The following is a 19,315-nucleotide window of genomic DNA, read 5'->3' as shown; positions in this document are numbered from 1 at the left end:
ATGTGATATTAAATCAGAATAAGGACTCAACACCTGACTACACATTAAACGCTGCTAATTATTACAGAACAGGCAATGCAGGGACAAACACTGTGATCTGATCAAGTAGCTTCAACCTGTTTACCTGTTTGATTGCTTTTATGAGGTCGGGTTTGGGAGGTGCACTGGGTGGGATGCACCGGTGCCCACATAGCTTCAGTGATGTCATGAACATGCCCACTGCTGCCTGCTCCTCCTTGGACAGGCAGTCTTTATGATCATGGAGCAGCTCATAGAGGTACAAGGCCAACTTTTGTCCATGCTATAAAAAGAGAAATCACGTTACACTAAATTCTCTATGTAGCTGTAACTTCAAAGCTCAGATGACTTCAGTATGGCAGCCATATTAAGTCAGAGGCCAATGTAATGCCCACCAACACAATAAGTATACAGGGTTTACTTAACTACCTCAAATAGTTTGCAATCAGATCTGGAAGGAAATAATTCATTTATCCGTGGGGCACTCATGATCAAACATGAGCTAGAGAGTCACAGAATACATCAGCGTACCGAGTATTAAGCCAGTATCTCAAAGCGTTCGATCTTTATCATCAAGTAACCAAAAAGTCACGTGACCTCAATATGATGTCCATGTTATGTTACATGCCAAAGTGATGGGTTAGATTCAGAAGGGTGGTGCCGGGTTTGCAAACAACTCATAAGCTCCTCCCACAGGGATGTTTAATTATGTTTTTTTTTTTTTAAATATGACACAATGCTAATAACAAGTGCACCACAGTGTGCTTTCGTTTTTGTCTAGTTTTTGACTACTACTGCACATCGTTAAGTGTCTCTGGAACTAAAATGCATTTGCTTTCAGAAGCAAAAATGAAGCATTCTATAATTAATTGTAATTAAAAAAAAAAAAAAAAAAAAAAAAAAAAATTGTGTTTGGAGAAGTAGTAGCAACAGCCTGTAAAAGTGTTATTAAAAAAAAAAAAAAGAAGCCTGTAAAAGCTATATAAAAAACACCTGTATTTTGGCAGTTTGGAGCTTATAAATAAATCCCTTGTTTGCTTGTAAGAGAGCCTGTTTAATGGAATGTCAGACTGCAGCTCCTCACATCAGTTCTCTTGTAATAGAATCAGCTGTCAATTTTAATGAAGGCCATTTTCTGTTTAGGTCGCCTGCAGTGCCCTTAATTTTTTTTAAAAGGTTTTTTTCTCTTCTTTTTTTCCCCCCATATTTCAAAAATTAGCTTATGCGAGTGTGTCGAAAACATCAGCTTTTTTGGGAATTACGGTATATTAAAACTGCATTTAAAAAAACCTTTAATTTGCTTTTCCAGAGCTTGAAGAAGAAATGTATACCCTTCTGAAAGAACTATACTCTGTTAATATACTTGGCTTGTGCTTACACTTTCACAGTATAAAATCAACCTTTAATTCTTTATCTGTGGTGAAGTGATGCGAACCTACACTGGAGCTGTATATCTATTTGTTATGTGCTCTGTAAGTCAGTACCTACCTCCAGGCTAGGGCTCAGACATTCACGAAGGATCTCAGAATGGCTTGGCTCATAGACTATTTCCAAGGCCTGCTTTCTGTCTTCTAGGGGGCGAGCCGGGCACAGGATGTGAACCAGGAGCCGCCCGATCTGCACGCGGAACGTGTCTTTGCAAGACCAGAGAATCCGCTTCCACTGCTGCCTTGGGGTTCCACCTCTGCCTGAGCTGCCCTGTATCGAAACACAGCTGTTCAGCAGAAACTCACAACCAGTCACACAGGCAAAGGCATCTACAGTACAATAACACCATACAGCAAGCATTCCTACAATTCATTTAAGGTCAATCGATCCTAAGAAACGTTATAAAGCATTGCTATGACAGAATCTGCCCTTCCAGAATTTTCTCCAACCATTTTTTAAAAGATGTAATTGAACCAATAAAACCTCCACCAAGACCCTATAATAAGTATTTAATTTTACCAATTAAATCTGGAGTGGAATTGTGATCCCATTCTAACAAATACAACTTTTGATAAAAACAGTTACCATAAAATAAAACAAGGTAAAAGCTAAGACTTACAGACCAGCTGCAGTCCCTCCTGAATCCCACTGCAACAATAATATTAGGGGTAGTTTTCATTACACTAATTGAGCTGCAATGTTAACTAACTAGCAGGGGGACACTGATGAATATACTCACTAAAGGTCTATTTAGTGGATTAAAAGTACAACGGCATGAAGTAATGCTGTCATTGGTTGGGTTTCATTAATCAAATTATTAAAATAATAACTGCTGTCTACATTGGTGTATGAGCGACACTTACAAGTCCGATTTTGATCCCCTCCATCATTAGTTTCAAGATTTCCTTCTGGAAAGTGGTCTTGTTGCCTGTGGGCTGTGGATTCCCATTCTCTTCAGGTTGCTCAAACTGTTGTGCTGAAGGTCTCTGGTGAATGGAAGACTCTGGGATATTCAGCAAATCAAAGAAGTCTTGACTGACATCTGAAAATAATGGGACACCATTATTAATTGTGATGAAACAGTTATTTGATGGTACTGTGTATATGTGAGACAGCACACAAGGCTGAAAGACTAGAGGTTCAAAGTAACCAGTCTTGGACAAAACATGACACTGCAGCTACCAGTGTACAGTATAGAGAGAATGATTTTGTATATTACTACATTTCTTGACAATTGTTCTGACCACAATTGTTCTGACTACATATCTTTAAAATAACAAAACAAACAAAAAAAAAAAACCCTGTGAACAAACAATGCATAGAATATCCTTAGTGGCACTGTCGTCAGGTCAACCACTCTGTAATACAATATGCTGAGAAAAGATCAGTGCCTTTAATAGTCAATTTTACAATATCTATGTTATGTTGACTGGTGCTGCAGTGTCTTTCTTTATTGGCACAGTACACAAAATTAGGAAAAAGCAGAGAAGGAAGTTAAAATGGAGTCAGTACAAGGTTTAATAGAACAATATGAGCAGTTCTCTCGTTACCCTGATAGATGAGCCGGTTGACAGAGAGGACGGTCAGTCTCTGCAGCCGCTGCACATACTCCGGCTCGCTGGCTCGGATGGGGTTCTCCTGGCTCATCCGCCTCTGCATCATCACTGTCAGCTCGTCGCTCGCCACCGACCTCATCTTCATCAGCAATGTGTCCGACTGGGCCAAGGAGAACCTCCGGGGACCTGCACACACAATGGCATGAAAACTTGTTAGCAATAAGACAGCAGTTAGAGATGAGTGGTCTATTCCACAGATCTAAATACCACCATCATTTAATCCTTTAAATCTCAGAAACAAGGGGTTTTGTGAAAAACATCTCCAGCAGTGTATGCAAGTCTATTTTTTACTTGAACAAGAAGAATCAGTCCATATGTTATCAATGACAGCGCTATTAAATCTGCCTTGATTTGAATATTGAAGTGAACCAATTTACTTTTCATTACTTGCCCTGTAACAAAACGGAAATACGGAAATAACTTAAAACATCCCCACCTCACAATTAATTAAGATCTCAGGTTGGATAATGTGTATCTAAAAATAAAACGCACAATACTTATTTTCATTTCAATAAGATGTTTCTTTGCCAATGTCTTTTGTGCTGGAATAATGTATTTAAAATTTTGAATGTACAGATAGCTGTAATGGATTTCTATTGATACAAATTAACCATCGTAAAAGATGTAAAGGATAACTCCTATTTATTAAGATCTTGTCAGACAATAACCCAATATCGCTTTATTTATTTATTTTTTAAAATGATTTTTGCTATTTTAATATAACATGCCCCATAACTCCATAATGTGTTTCATGGCTCGTCTGGAAAAGTGTAGTTGCAGGGGAGTCACAAACCGATGTTTGGGGATTATTAAAAGGTATCTGTTTGATTTATTTATTTATTTTGTTAGTGACTGGTGAAAATAAGAAAAGAAATGTGTCATTGTTAGGGATGTTAAATTCTGTTTAATTTAGTACTTAAAGTTTAACATAATTAGGGGTTGGTGTAACCTCTCCTTTGGCTGGTTTCACTGACCCCCAATAACTTTGGCTACTTAATGAAAAAACTTAGGTAAGGCATTCCACAGAAGTCACTTTGGAACAATGTATATATATATATATATATATATATATATATATATATATATATATATATATATATATATATATATATATATATATATATATATATATATATAGATATATACACATATATACTCACATTTTTTTTTTATGACATGCTACAACATTTAAGTGCATATGGAAAATACTTTAAATACATTTTTACACTGTACAAACCACACTGTATAAAGAAGATGACATCTATATTTGGGATGCTTAAAACACTTATGATATAAACTAACATTCAAATACATTTTTCAATGCAATATTTTATTTTATTTTTTTAAAAATCAAGTAATCAAATTACGCTACTTACTAAAAAAGAAAAAAAAGGACATGTGAAAGGGTTAGATTTATAGGATATTTCAATGTTTGTCTTAAATAAATTTCAATTAGTTACAGACAGTACCTGACATTAAGTTGGCATTACTGTGTTATGGCTATTTGCTATAGACTTTATTTCACACAAACTAAAATTTACCATGCTGATAACAGGGTTAATGTTACTTGCTTTATTAGTATTTACGTTATTTTAATATACTCACGATGTACGTTGGGTATCCAGCGCATGTACTGTTGAGGTGAAGTAGCTTACCTGCTATTACTTAAATATCGTTTTGGTTCAGTTTTAACTCTGTGAGCCTAGCAGTAGATTACGAATAGCACTTCAACTTTGAAGAACATCAAAATGTGGGATTTCATTGAATTAGTTGGATAACAGTTTTTCATAATATTACCTGGTATCAGGAATCAAGCTCATTAACGAGTAGTTTTTTTAGTAAGTCGATTCTAGTAGAACACAATAACTGGTTAACAAATGGTGTCCACTAAACCTAGTTCTTCTGTTTTAAAGCTGCAGTGTCCCACAACGATGTTCAATTCTGAAACAAAACCATTGCATGTGTCTGTTAACTACATCTTCTCTAGTTTTGCCTTCTCTGCACTTCAAAAGATGTCATTATGTCATTGACAGTTCAGTTGGTTAATATTCCCAAATGCAGTTTTAGCCCGAAAGGAAACCTACTTGAAATGCCACCACATACAGTGTGAACTATTACACTAGCCAACACATGTGTCTATTTGACTTTGTTTCTTATAACTTTTCTTTCAATGTTTTTGAAATAGTGAATACATATTAATTTATATATGTGTTTTTGTTATGCTGATACTAAACATAAGGGGCCCTACACTATTAACAGAAATGTTCTCTTGAATTAAAGTGTGATTTATTTATCTGAATTTAATCTACATAGAAGTAAGATTTAGTTTTTTGTTTCACCCAGTCTACTGTTAAAAACCCAACTACAGCTTGCAGGCCAGTAGCAGAACCCAGTTAAAAGTGATCAACTGGAAATGTCCCAGTCTGTGTAAATCAGAGAAGCATCACAGTAGAAAGCAATCAGATTATTAAAATTAGGAGGCAGGCACCAAAAATTCTTCTACCAAGCAATTCAGAGTAGTTTGCATGCACCAGTTCAAACCAAGTCGAACGCAATGGAAAAAAAATTTCTTGGGCAGGAAATGTTTTCTCCCATTCGGGCTTGCCAGCACGGATGGCGTTACTGCACCTGCTTCTGTTGGAAAGACATATGCAGAGGATCCTGTGGGGGATGGAAGTGGAGACTCCTGGTTTAACAGGCTGAAGGATGGGGGCATCGGAATCTGGCCGTAGGAACAGAAATGCTGTCTCGGAAGACGTGGAATAATGGAATCTTTCATGGCAATTGAACCTTCGTTTCAGGCAGGTACAAAACAATAAAACAACAACAACAATGAATATCTTGTATTGGCGTGGTGAAAAGTTTTTTTTTTCTGTAAAAGTACTGCAGTAAGTTAAACTGCTATAGAAGGAAAAAAACTGAAAATACTCCCTGTGCAATGGTTATCTTCACAACACCATATCTGGCGTCTCAAGAACCATGCTGATCCATCTTACAGTAACACACACACATGTGCTTTACCATAACAGATTAAGAATACGTGAACAAAAGTTTCCTCTATGCTGTAGAAAATCACATTTTCTCTGAATTGCCCAGTATACAATACTAAGCACGGTTCATGTCTTCTTTTGTGAGTATAGTAGACTAGAATCACTACACCAGAAGCAGCTTGGGCAATGCCATGTAGAATTTACATGAAGTTTCAGATATTACAGCCAGTTATATTGATATTAAAAGTTGCTACAGTAAGTAAAATAAATCTCAACTATGGTGTAGACCAGCCCTATCTGATATTTAAAATTTATTTTTTCTTATTAATTTTTATATAATAGGAAGGAGGAAAAACATGAAGTAAAACTAAGATTTGTTTTTTTTTTTTTACAAATATTTAATAATGTACAGCGCACTGCATCCTTCTTTAGAAAAACGCACTATACTGTACAGTATTGGTATCTTGGTTTAACATTTTGTGAAAGGCTGTTTTATATGGTAGTGGTTATTAGGTGGTTTCATTACTCACCAGCAATACTCTTCCTCTTCTGGTAGATTGCATGGTGCTGGGGAGCGGGCAAGTGGACAGAGCTAGTCAATTTCTGAGGATCCTGATTGGCTGTAGTTTTGATGAACTCGATGGCTGACTGAAGAACCCGGAATTGCAATGTAACTGCCATTTCTAAAGAACACGAAAGAAAGAGAGGGTGAGCCTATTGGAAAATTCTTTCTTAAATTTGCATACTAGTATACTACTATAGAAAAAAGTTGGCAGATCAGAAAATAATGAGGAATTACACCTTTAAGCCAAACTTTAACAAAAACAAAATGGACTCTTGTGTTTTAATTAGACCTTCTTTTTGCTTGCACATTTTGTATAAAAGAAAATTGATCCACTGCATTTTATATCTACAAAGAACACAAATTGTACTCTAGAAAAATCTTTGACTCTGAACCCTGTATTACCTACATGGGTAGTATTATTTGAACACATTTCCAGACAAGGTTTGATCAAATGGTATGGCGTTCATAGAGTAACCAAGCCAGAACTCGTATGTCGGTATGATTTTGGCACTTGTATTCTCTAGATATATGTAAAAAACACATGACACAACTGAGAGGTGGACAATATACAAGACAAAGTCACCAAAGAACAATGAAGAAAATTATTGGCCAACCAATGATTCCTAATAGCAGCTTTTTTAGTTTTGAACAGTAGTGTTAGGTGTGACTGCTCAGATCACTCAAGATCCCCGTCATACCTTGTGTGCGCTGGTTCTTGCTAATCTGCAGATACCCCAGCAGGGTGATGAGGTCCTCAATGATGCGGAAATACTGGGAACCTGAGGAGCTGCAGGAGTGAATGGTGACAGCCACCAACAGCTGCTGAATGTCACACACCAGGAGCTTGTAGTCATTCAGCAGGATCCTGAAGACAAATCAAGACAGTGCAAGTTTGGTATCATTGCAGCCGCTTCCCATGGTGCCATCTGATCAAACTTACAATCAAAAAACAAGAGGCTGCATTGATTAAATTGGTTTCTTAGAATTTCAGATTAAGCATGTCAAGTCATGGACGATTTACTTCAAATTTATGTTTAACCCTTTTGTTACCACATCATCTTCCCAAAGCCAGAGAAATCTGACCAGATGATAAATCTTCACCAAGTTGGTAAAGGCAGTTTGATTTTTGGCCACCATACATTGAAATTAAACTACAGCTGTCATCAACATTCAACTTTTAGGTCATAACAGGGCCGTCAACTGATTGCAGCTAACTTCTGCGATTAACGCGTAAATCTTTTTGGAGATTCATTTTTTAAGACATGTTAATCGTACTCCTCTGCCTTGAGCTGCTTACCTTACCGTAACTCATTCCCGGTGTCACTACTGTAATATACTCAAGCTCATGTAATGCAATGAGTGCAGTCGACGTTTGCATAGAAACTAATGATGTGCATTTGAGAAAATTTTTGGAATCAGGTATTTTGAGTCCGATTCTGGTTCCCAGACTATTTAGAAAAACATGCCTGTATGTTAATTGAACTGATCATTTGCTTAATTAGACCTTTTTACTTGTTTTCAGCTCTTGAACAGGTGCACATTTTTAATTGTTAGCGATAACATATGATAAGTAACTTGAACTGCAACTGTTTAAAAGCTGAAATCAAGTAAAAAGGTCTAATTAAGCACATTATCAGTTCAATCAAGGGTCTAGTTAAGTAATTGACAGCTCGGCTGGAATGAAAACCAGCAGTCACATGGGGTCCCCAGGACCGAGTTTGAGAAGCCCTAATCTAAACTGTCCCATTAAGTCATTGGAGAAATATATAACGAAATATCTGAAGACTCCGTTAGCTTTCTATCTTTATCCACAAACCGGACAAGATCCAATCAATGTGAGCGATAAAAATATCTGGTGTACTTACAGGCCATTAGGAAAAAAAATGAACATAATGGCAAAAATTACTTTTACAAATGTTTTTATAATGGTGAACTATATTTTGCAGAATATTCATTTTAGTGTGCTTATGTGGAAGGATATATTTAAAAAAAAAAACAAAAAAAAAAAAAAAAAAAAAACAAAAAAAAAAAAACTAAATATAGTTCAAATAAAAATGATTATTAATAGTGTTGTAACATTATCCATACGGTTCATAATGCCTGGTAATGCACGCTGTGGATGCTCTTATTGCTTACATATATGCACATCATGTATATACCATGTAAAATCAACTGTGTATGAAAATCACAAGTATAATGACCACTTTTAGACTGTCCTTTAAGTGTCAATTTGATTGCTCTTAATTGTCTGAGGAAAGAAATTTGAATTTTATGGTAAGACTCTTTCCCTGTATTCCTGTGCTTTGATTGTGAATGGCTATGTTGGTCTCACTAATCATACAAGTATTCTGTGCTGAGATCACATCTGCATGAGTCTCCTCTGAGTACTCTGTGTGTGATTATCCATTAACAAGCACAAGTTAAATGTAAGAATAGTGAGGGAATCCCCAGAACAAGCCGCTCAATGTTCACTTCCTGTGTTACATATGAGTTATATAGTTGTGTTCTATGCAGCCCTTAACTACAGTACTGTAAACAAGCTCAGACGGGGAGAGATAGTTGTGTTACAATAAATTAGCTTAAACCAAATTAATCAGAATATCATTAAAGGACTTGCAAGAATGTTGGCATTTGCACAACTTACCCATTCTCAAGCCCATTGAGCGCTGCTAAGGTGTTAAAAATCACATAGAGCAGGCCGTTGTCAAGCAAGATATCAGCCACTTTGGGACAGGCATTGAGGAGCTGCAGCAGGATGCAGAGTGTATTGTGGATCAGCGTGTTCTCATACAGAGAGTTCTCGATCAGCCCCAATATGGGAATAATGCACCTTTTCCGGAAGGGGTCAATCTTCTCCATGTCTTCCAGGTCGAGGCTAATATTTTCAAATAAATAGAAAGCATAAAGATGTCTAACTCACTCACAGTAACAGCAAATATTCTCAGCTCCAGTTGTGTCATTAGACTTGTATGCTAAGCCAGATTCAAACCAAAACCATGAAGTTATCAATTCACAGTAAGTCCCTAGTATAAAAGGCTTTGAACACTGGAAGTAAAAGGCACTACTTAACATTTAATGTTAATTTTTTTCTTCAATATCTTACCAACCAAGCACTTTAAATTATATCTCAATGAATAGGACCTGCTTCCAGAACCAAATAAGCCACCAAATGTAATGGAAATCTAACTACAGTATACTGGAGAACTCCCTAATCCTATATATGACAATTTAAATGAGAGTCAGGGGCGAGGAAGCTCATGCTTTAAAACGTTTTACCAGGATAAACCCTTAGAGATGATGACATGTTGTTTACAAAGGTGTCCTGTTAACAGACATCAACATGGCAGTAGCGCCTCCCCACTCCCGCTAAAGCACTCACTCTTCATCCAGCCCCACCGGCCTGCCAAACACCATCTCCAGGAAGCATTCCAACAGGCCCTGGTTCCCCTGGTGAAGATAGAGCTGATTGGCCAGAAGAGAAAAGCCATGGTTCTTGAGAAACTTCTCCTTTTGCTCTTTGAAGGCCCGGTTAAAATAGGCATCCAGCAACTAAGAAAAAAAAAAAAAATAGACAGTATTACAGTAAGCATGGAAAAAGCTGAAAGATCTCTGTGCAGGTACTCTTATTTACTGTATAATGAATGTATGTGCAACAATGACTACAACCAAGTACCACAAATCAAAATGGGGGGCATGCTGTTCATTTATAAGGTTTTAAGCTGTACTTTTAGATATTCTCTATGGCTCCTCTGTAGCAACCATACAATAAAACAAGCAAGCAAACACAAGACTATTCTTGACTTTGTTTTTCACTACCCCTGTTCATTAAAAAAAATCATAAACAAAACAAAACAGAAAGGGGTCTATTTTACTGATCTCCTAAGCCATGCCGGATCTTAGCACAATAACATATAAAAACCCAAACTTTTGTGAACGTCATTACACTGTATTTTGTAGTAATATTAATAAATATGTGTCAAGACTCAAAATCAATCACCCCTGTGGGAAAACACCATGAGGATTAATATAGAATTAAGGTGCAACAGGGTTTAGATCATTAAAACTGACATTGTATGTAATTAACAATGAATTCCCTGCATAAGATACAAATAAGATATTAGACAAATTAACACTTTTCCACTGTAGTGTGATATGCATGTCCTGTAGGCGAGAATAAATTAACAGCCATAATGTACAGGTCTCAGAGTTGCTTTATCTCACCTTCATAACCCCCTGTTGTATCAGGGGGGATGGGTGGTTGACAAGGACAATCAATGATTCAGGCTGAATTAGCTTGTCCATCACATCTTCTAGCATCAGGTCTGGCAGGGTGAGAAGCACACCTCGCAGCAGATCATACAGACCACAGCAAACCAGCACCAGGCAGTCTTCAGTGGGGGATCTGAAACATCAATGCACAAGCTGCATTATGCTAGCTTCCACTACAGTTAGTTACAACATACTGGCTCAGCAGCTTTATGGCCCCAGTTCAGGAATGGTGCTCAAGGCTCAGTTGGTGGAATCAGTCCTGTTGTCCAATGTATGTACTTGAAAACATAACAGAAACACGAGCGATCTTGTACTTGAATGTAAATGGGCCGACACTCATATGCCTGATTCATTTGTTATGTAATTAGCATCCCCATGTACAGACAGACAGACTTTAACAGATTGCTAAAAGTAGGTACTTGGTTGGACAAAATTGCATACTTTCCTTGAAGAGGCACAGTCAGTCGAATCAGTGCTCTCCTGGCTACCCATGACGGCGCTACCCATATTCACAGCGCTTTGGCTAATGTTTTCCATGTTTTGTCCTATCCCTGTATGTGCTTGTTTTAAGCGTATTCCATGGAAATATCATAACCGGAATTACTAAAGGTTAGAGGAATATTATCCAGAACAGGTTCAAATTTGGCTCCCCAGATGTTTCTCAGATACTTTACATTGTAAAAAATGGTGCCACAAGACAGTGGAGTAGCAAAAAGACTGTCGACACCACCATTATTAACAATAATCAGAGAAAACACTGTTGGGGATGTAACTGAGTTTATATCATAAGAAAAGTTATTTTGGTAACTTTTCTTTGTGAAAAACAATTATTACTCAGGTGCCACACCTACTGCATGCTTGAGAAAATGTGTGCAAGACAAGGTTTTAGTTGGAACATTTCCTTGATTTCAGCAGAACCCTTTATTTTTTACTTATTGTTTACTAGAAGTGGTTCTGCTCGACTGCTAGCTTGGCACCTCATACTGTTAATTCAATATCGCTTTTCTGATCCTCTACTGGCCTTGTTTCATGGTAATGATAAGTCATGAATAAATTACACAGTTATTTTTTGGCTGGATTAGATATGGAATTTGTCATAACACAATATTGGTTGTATTTGTTCTGAGAGCATATTACAAATTGTCTTTATGACACGGTTACCCACATATTGTAAAAGTCTGTTTTAATACAGAAGCAATATGAGAAGCATTCTGCAGCAAACAAACCCACCCTGGTATTTGCAACTCCACAAGTGGAACAGTGTCAAGCTGAGGCTGGACTTTAATATTGAAAGTGTTTATATGACCAATGCAGCTCATTACCCATAACTAATACAGCTTTACGTCAAATGTTTAAGATTCCTATCCTAACAAACGTTTATATTGATGTCTACGCATATTTCTTTAAGGTAACGAGTGAAGGTCTTGTGGTAATTTCTTATTGGTATGGATAATGAGAATAGAGCAAATTGAACGAGGTAATGAATGGGAATGCCTTTTGCCTACAGAATATAGCACTCAAAAATGACTGCTCCCTGGCAGAATATATTAACAGTAGCCAGAAAAAGAAAAAAAAAATACATCCCAAAAATAAATAATTTTGTAATTGGTTGATTTAAATTGGAAAACAAATATATTTATTTATAAAGAATCAATGCTTCAACCAGAAACAGAGCCAGGCTATAAAAGCATAATCTTCTCAACACAGATCAACATATCATTCAACCAAGACAAACAAAAATAACTGTCCAAACGCTAGGCTAACCCTACCTGTCGTTGGTGGAGTCTGGTTTACTGTAGGTGCGGTCATAGGCGTGTGAGTATGAGTAGCTCTCCCAGTCTTCAGGCAGCACGGCCCGGTCAGAGAGGCAGGGCCAGCGTGCAATGGCCAAAGAGCCGTTCTGTGGTGGGAATGCCAGGCCCAGGCTGGCGAAGTTACTCTGACTCCTCTGGACGGAGTGGACTCCTTTGAGGCTGTCCGGACGCCTGACACCATCATCTCCTGGAGAGTCAAACCTGTCCTCTGACTCTCCACTCCCGCCTGCTGTCTTCTCATCTCCTTGGCTTGGGCTGCTGCCTGCCTCAAGAGAATTAACCAGGGCACTGTTTTGGCATGGGGAGAACTCCTTGGAGTCACAGACAGTTTGGGCGGACTCACAGCTGCTGATGAGCAGGTTCTCCTTGGTCCACTTGAGGGTCTCCGTGCTCCCCTGCACAATGCTTCCATCACCCAGGGTGGAGTCAGACCTGTTTTGGTTGATCTCGTGCAGCTCATCCAAGCTCCTGTCCTGCTGGTGAGTAGGTGATTGGGGTGAAGAGCTGGGAGACTCTGTAAAGCTTTCGGGGTGCTGCTGTTGCCTGAATGCCACAGAAGGGCTGCACTCCAGCTCTGGGCTGCTAAACACCATGTTTCCTTCTGTAGGGGATCAATCAAATGTGAAATCACTGTGCTCGAATGGTCTTATTCCACCGCTTAACTTTTTTTTATGCAACTGGCTAACATGCATTAGACTAGTCTAATACCCCTTTCACACAACAAGTTATGATGGCTCAGAACCGGCAATGATGCGGCATTTTGGTCTGTGTGAACTGCCTATACTGTCACAGAGCAGTCATATTTTATGCCGTCTCTGAACCACCTCAGGAGACGGCACTGAACCGTCTTAGCTCCTGTGTGAAATGCTATGCCGGCACTGAAGCTTTAGTTAATTTCAGTGGATGATAATTAGGCTGTGTTGTATACAAAATACATTGATAACAGTGTCAAATTCACTGTACTTAAATAAATATAAAGTGAATTAATGCTTAACTGTGTCACTATTTTCATTACATCAATGTGCATAATACAGTACAGTGTTTCTTCTTTTTATATGTCACACTGAGTGCTTAAATCTGAGTATAATTGCAATCCCGCCTCCACAATAAAATAAATAAATAAATAAAAAAACAACACCTGCTTATCCTACAGTATCTTAAAAGAAGCTGCAGTCGACAATTTATTTAAACATTGCTTTCCTGTCCATTTGCCTGCAGTGACTATTCAAATCAGTATCATTATATATAACTTTTTTTCTTTTTTTCCCCTAAACATTCATTGTGATAGGACACATTGATTGTGTGTGTATTGTACTTAAGGGCATTTATCTCTACTTTAGAAATTTGAAAGTAAAAACTGCTAAACTACATTTGTAAAATTTTTTTTAAAAATAAATAAAAAAAATTGCACACATTCATAATGTCCCTAAAATGCCTGTCTCTGCTCTTGGCACAGCGCATGACAGCTATATATATACAGTGCCCAATTATTGTACCCCTTTAATTTTTGTACATCCAGGCTAACCCAACCACAGACAAGCTACCACTCCTGGTGAACATCAGCAACTCTGCACAGCCAGGACTTTGTTCCACTGTATTGTTATGGTGTTTAGTGGTCAATAAATACCCCCTTAGGTAAAACACCAGAAGAATGAATCCAGAGTTAAAAGGCTGTGGTACTTCGATCCACCACTGTTTAGACAAATTCACAGTGGAATCTAACATTGTCTATCACCTTTTTGCCGTAAGCCCTATTGTTTAATCTTGTTTCTTTTTCTAATGATCAATAACCAATTATCTGTTACATTTCTAGTAATAGTTATTGCATTTGCAGAGAAACTGAGAGCTGACGAACACCTGACCTTTAAAGCAATAACAGTATTGGTCTTTCAGCTTAGGCTACTGCTATAGGGCATGTTAGATCAAAATCATGGTAAAAAATACTTTAATACAAGCATGCTCATTAGTTTCGATCAAATTCAACATTTTTTATATGATGCTGTCCAACTCAGATTGGGGTTCTTTTAATCAGCAAATTGACATGCTAACTTATTTTGTAGTTTGTAATGATTTTTATTATTATGGAAGAAATATAACAAATAACAGAATATCCTCAAAGTATGAAAGCGGAAGCGAATCAATAAAATAAAATGCTCAATTCTAAATACTTATTTTGTAATGGTTACTCTATACAAATGATTCATAACAAATAACTACAGTACCTACTTAACAATCAACATGTTTCCTTACACTGTAGTTGAATAGGGATCATGAGATAAAGTTCTCTGTGTTTGTTGCGTATGGTCCACTGCAAACCTTCTATGCGTTATTACAGACCCACACACTGGTTACTAGCAGCCTGCTTGATATGAAGACCAGGTCACCATTAAGACCTGCAGGTAGCAGATGCAACCTGCTTATGATCAGTCCCACTTCTCTCTAACTCACATGTAACGTGGAAAAGAGGTATGGCTAGAATTACTTTGTTGAAAGTATTCGAAAAGAAGTCGACTAGTTACCACTTAAATATGAATAACTTCACTGTTTTTCCGCCTGCAGTACTGTTGAAGAATATCATTGTGCTAAACTAATTGGACTAGGACTCGTAATGGAATCTAACAGGACTGCAATAGTTAAACATGTTAAACGTTTTAGTTTTACTTGTTTGTCTATGTCTTTCTTTCTCTTTCTGATTATCGGTGTCGGAGGTTGATTTTTGTTGAGTTTCTGGATAACAGATAAGTCTGTGCTAGCCCTAGCAAAAGGATGCTCTGAATCCATAAGAGGTCCTACCACACTTATAAAACAAACACGTTAAAGTTATACCTTCTGAAGGAGCTTCTGTGAAGCCGAATGGGGACATTGACAAGCCAGGGCTGCTGCCTGACTTCCCCCCACTGCTTGAGTGTCTCAGGTACATGATTGACTGCACTTTTTCCTGATACAGTTTGCCATCTGAAAAATAAAAGAAGATACACTTCAGCTGATTCTTTATTTCACTTCAAATACGACAGAGACAGAGACAGATGACTTACCAATATGCAGGGAGAAGTAGAAGCTGGTGGGCGTGTGGCAGACGTAGGTGTTAGTGGGCGGGTGCACTGCCAGCAGGAAGTGGTAGATGAGTCTGAGCAGTTCCAGATCAGGCGGAGACCCAAGGACCTCTTGAAAGATCTTGACAAACGAATGACATACATCTCGAGGGATGGACGTCAAGTGCTCGTCACGGTGCTCCTGAGGATGTCCAAGTAATTACGTTCAGCCAAATAGGATATATTTATCCTCACAGACGTTAAAGATATTTCACTGGTTTTTAAACAGTCTTTCAAAATAATATTTAAGAAGCATGCATTTGAAGACTGCATACAGAAGTTACAGTTAATTTAAAGACCAGGAAATTAAAAAGTCTCTTAGGACGCTTTACCTAGCTATGCAAGTAATACAATTCATCTCTGGTCTTGGGATGGATTATAAACAGGCCTTCTGATTTTCGGTTTTAACCGATAAAACATGATAAAACACCCCAGACACAAAAAAAGCAATCAGTGTATATAGCCAATACAGTGGCTTGCAAAAGTATTGACCCCCCTTGGCATTTTTCCTATTTTGTTGCCTTACAACCTGGAATTAAAATTGATTTTTATTTGGATTTCATGTAATGGACATACACAAAATAGTCCAAATTGGTGAAGTGAAATGAAAAAAATAACTTGTTTAAAAAAATTCTAAAAAATAAATAACGGAAAAGTGGTGCGTGCATATGTATTCACCCTCTTTGCTATTAAGCCTCTAAATAAGATCTGGTGCAACCAATTACCTTCAGAAGTCAAATAATTAGTTAAATAAAGTCCACCTGTGTGCAATCTAAGTGTCACATGATCTCCATATATCTACACCTGTTCTGAAAGGCCCCAGAGTCTGCAACACCACTAAGCAAGGGGCACCACCAAGTAGCGGCACCATGAAGACCAAAGAGCTCTCCAAACAGGTCAGGGACAAAGTTGTGGAGAAGTACAGATCAGGGTTGGGTTATAAAAAAATATCCGAAACTTTGAACATCCCACGGAGCACCATTAAAGCCATCATTAAAAAATGGAAAGAATGTGGCACCACAACAAACCTGGCAAGAGAGGGCCACCCACCAAAACTCACGGACCAGGCAAGGAGGGCATTAATCAGAGAGGCAACAAAGAGACCAAAGATAACCCTGAAGGAGCTGCAAAGCTCCACAGCGGAGATTGGAGTATCTGTCCATAGGACCACTTTAAGCCGTACACTCCACAGAGCTGGGCTTTACGGAAGAGTGGCCAGAAAAAAGCCATTGCTTAAAGAAAAAAATAAGCAAACACGTTTGGTGTTCACCAAAAGGCATGTGGGAGACTCCCCAAACATATGGAAGAAGGTACTCTGGTCAGATGAGACTAAAATTGAGCTTTATGGTCATCAAGGAAAACGCTATGTCTGGTGCAAACCCAACACCTCTCATCACCCCGAGAACACCATCCCCACAGTGAAGCATGGTGGTGGCATCATCATGCTGTGGGGATGTTTTTCATCGGCAGGGACTGGGAAACTGGTCAGAATTGAAGGAATGATGGATGGCGCTAAATACAGGGAAATTCTTGAGGGAAACCTGTTTCAGTCTTCCAGAGATTTGAGACTGGGACGGAGGTTCACCTTCCAGCAGGACAATGACCCTAAGCACACTGCTAAAGCAACACTCAAGTGGTTTAAGGGGAAACATTTAAATGTCTTGGAATGGCCTAGTCAAAGCCGAGACCTCAATCCAATTGACAATCTGTGGTATGACAAAGATTGCTGTACACCAGCGGAACCCATCCAACTTGAAGGAGCTGGAGCAGTTTTGCCTTGAAGAATGGGCAAAAGTCCCAGTGGCTAGATGTGCCAAGCTTATAGATACATACCCCAAGAGACTTGCAGCTGTAATTGCTGCAAAAGGTGGCTCTACAAAGTATTGACTTTGGGGGGTGAATACTTATGCACGCTCAAGTTTTCTGTTTTTCTGTCTTATTTCTTGTTTGTTTCACAATAAAAAATATTTTGCATCTTCAAAGTGGTAGGCATGTTGTGTAAATCAAATGATACAAACCCCCAAAAAATCAATTTTAATTCCAGGTAGTAAGGAAACCAAATAGGAAAAATGCCAAAGGGGGTCAACACTTTCGCAAGCCACTGTAAACACTGGAAAACACAGGAAAAACGTTGACCACCTCTTTCCCATTAAAAAACCTACTACAAATAAATGTCAATGTCCCTCCTTCCTGACTTGTACTATCATTGACTCATTCTCATTGACTCATACTTTAAACCCACCCAACTACTAAGTGGCAGCACATTCCCACATTTCTATTGAAGACTCTGCTTGCAAGATTTAAAACGCGATTACAATTAGGAATGGAGACTTGTTAGCAGGATTTAAAGCAGCATTACAAGTAAGATATGGAGGAGTTAAAACAAAATTGAAAATTGTGACTAAATGTAAAAAAAATGCTTACACACAAAAACCCTGACGAATGTGCCTGCGACCGTAAGGATTTAATTGTGGAAGACGGCAAAGGAAGAAAGATAAAACTTAAGTGTGCAAGTACTGTCGAGTTACTACTATACATATTTTTTAAATTAAATTAATAAAAATTGAAAAAACAGAAGCCTTAAATATAATAAAGTTTAGGTACCTGTAGCACTTGACAGGTGATGAGGAAGCGTTGGACCACCTGAGCCTTGAGAAACTGCTTAACGTTGAACATCTGCTGGGGGTGGTTAACCCTGATCATGATCTCCAGGGCTGCCAGCAAGGTTTCCCAAACGCCACACTAATAGAGAGACGGGAGACACATAAAGCAAGACATTGGCACAGCTGCATTCTTCTGACCTTTTTTTTTTTGTTAATGTATGTGTTTTAAAGATCCATGGTGTGTCTGTGTCTAATATGTATGTATGTATGTGTGTGTGTGTGTGTGTATATATATATATATATATATATATATATATATATATATATATATATATATATAATATATATATATATATATATTATAGTATATACACACACACACACACACACACACACAGAAGTATTTGGGCAGTTAACAATTAGAAAAAAACACAAAGAAAGTAATTTCCATAATTTCTAATTGTTCTATTGAAAGATCTATATATATTAAAGCAGAGATTCAGCTTTATAATAAAACAACAAATTACTACATAACATGCATACAACGAAAAATAATATGCAAAAACTAATTTCATACTTTGACAAAAGTATTTGGGTGTCCGTACATTAGTATTTTGTGCCCACCTTTTGCTTCCTTTACAGCTTGCAGTCTTTTTTTTGTATTTTGAAACCAGTTCCTGGCATCTTTCTGGAGATATTTTGCCCATTCTTCAACACATACAGCTTTGAGTTCTGCAGTCAAATTTGGTTTCCTTTTTGCAACAGCAGCCCTCAAGTCAATCCACAACATCTCTCACTGAGATGACCAATCCATAACTGTAACCTTCCTTTTTTTCAGAAATTCCTTTAGAACTTTGCAGAATGCTTAGGGTCCTTATCTTGTTGGAATACAAACTTCCATCCAATAAGCCTTCTAGCAC

General features: G+C 37.9%; 1 protein-coding gene across 6 annotated transcripts in view; it reads right to left on the bottom strand.

The window, feature by feature from the left end:
* LOC121316074 (lysosomal-trafficking regulator-like) overlaps positions 1-19,315 on the bottom strand; it is a 134,780-nt gene that overhangs the window by 29,274 nt on the left and 86,191 nt on the right. For 3 of the 6 annotated variants that reach the window (XM_041250816.1, XM_041250818.1, XM_041250817.1), the window contains exons 21-34: positions 18,397-18,534; positions 15,736-15,934; positions 15,527-15,655; positions 12,656-13,301; positions 10,839-11,019; positions 9,997-10,166; positions 9,262-9,492; positions 7,316-7,482; positions 6,583-6,735; positions 5,691-5,852; positions 2,997-3,188; positions 2,310-2,488; positions 1,507-1,716; positions 125-301 (exon numbers count right to left, since the gene is read on the bottom strand). In XM_041250816.1, coding sequence (XP_041106750.1) covers positions 125-301; positions 1,507-1,716; positions 2,310-2,488; positions 2,997-3,188; positions 5,691-5,852; positions 6,583-6,735; positions 7,316-7,482; positions 9,262-9,492; positions 9,997-10,166; positions 10,839-11,019; positions 12,656-13,301; positions 15,527-15,655; positions 15,736-15,934; positions 18,397-18,534 — 2,934 coding nt within the window. The remainder of the gene's footprint in view (positions 1-124; positions 302-1,506; positions 1,717-2,309; positions 2,489-2,996; positions 3,189-5,690; positions 5,853-6,582; positions 6,736-7,315; positions 7,483-9,261; positions 9,493-9,996; positions 10,167-10,838; positions 11,020-12,655; positions 13,302-15,526; positions 15,656-15,735; positions 15,935-18,396; positions 18,535-19,315) is intronic. The other 3 variants (XM_041250819.1, XM_041250820.1, XM_041250821.1) reach the window with 1 other exon arrangement.

The sequence above is a fragment of the Polyodon spathula genome, chromosome 5, assembly GCF_017654505.1.
Source record: "Polyodon spathula isolate WHYD16114869_AA chromosome 5, ASM1765450v1, whole genome shotgun sequence".
Classification (NCBI taxonomy): domain Eukaryota; kingdom Metazoa; phylum Chordata; class Actinopteri; order Acipenseriformes; family Polyodontidae; genus Polyodon; species Polyodon spathula.
The sequence above is the reverse complement of the archived record's forward strand: the minus strand, read 5'-3'. Positions and strand labels throughout refer to the sequence as shown.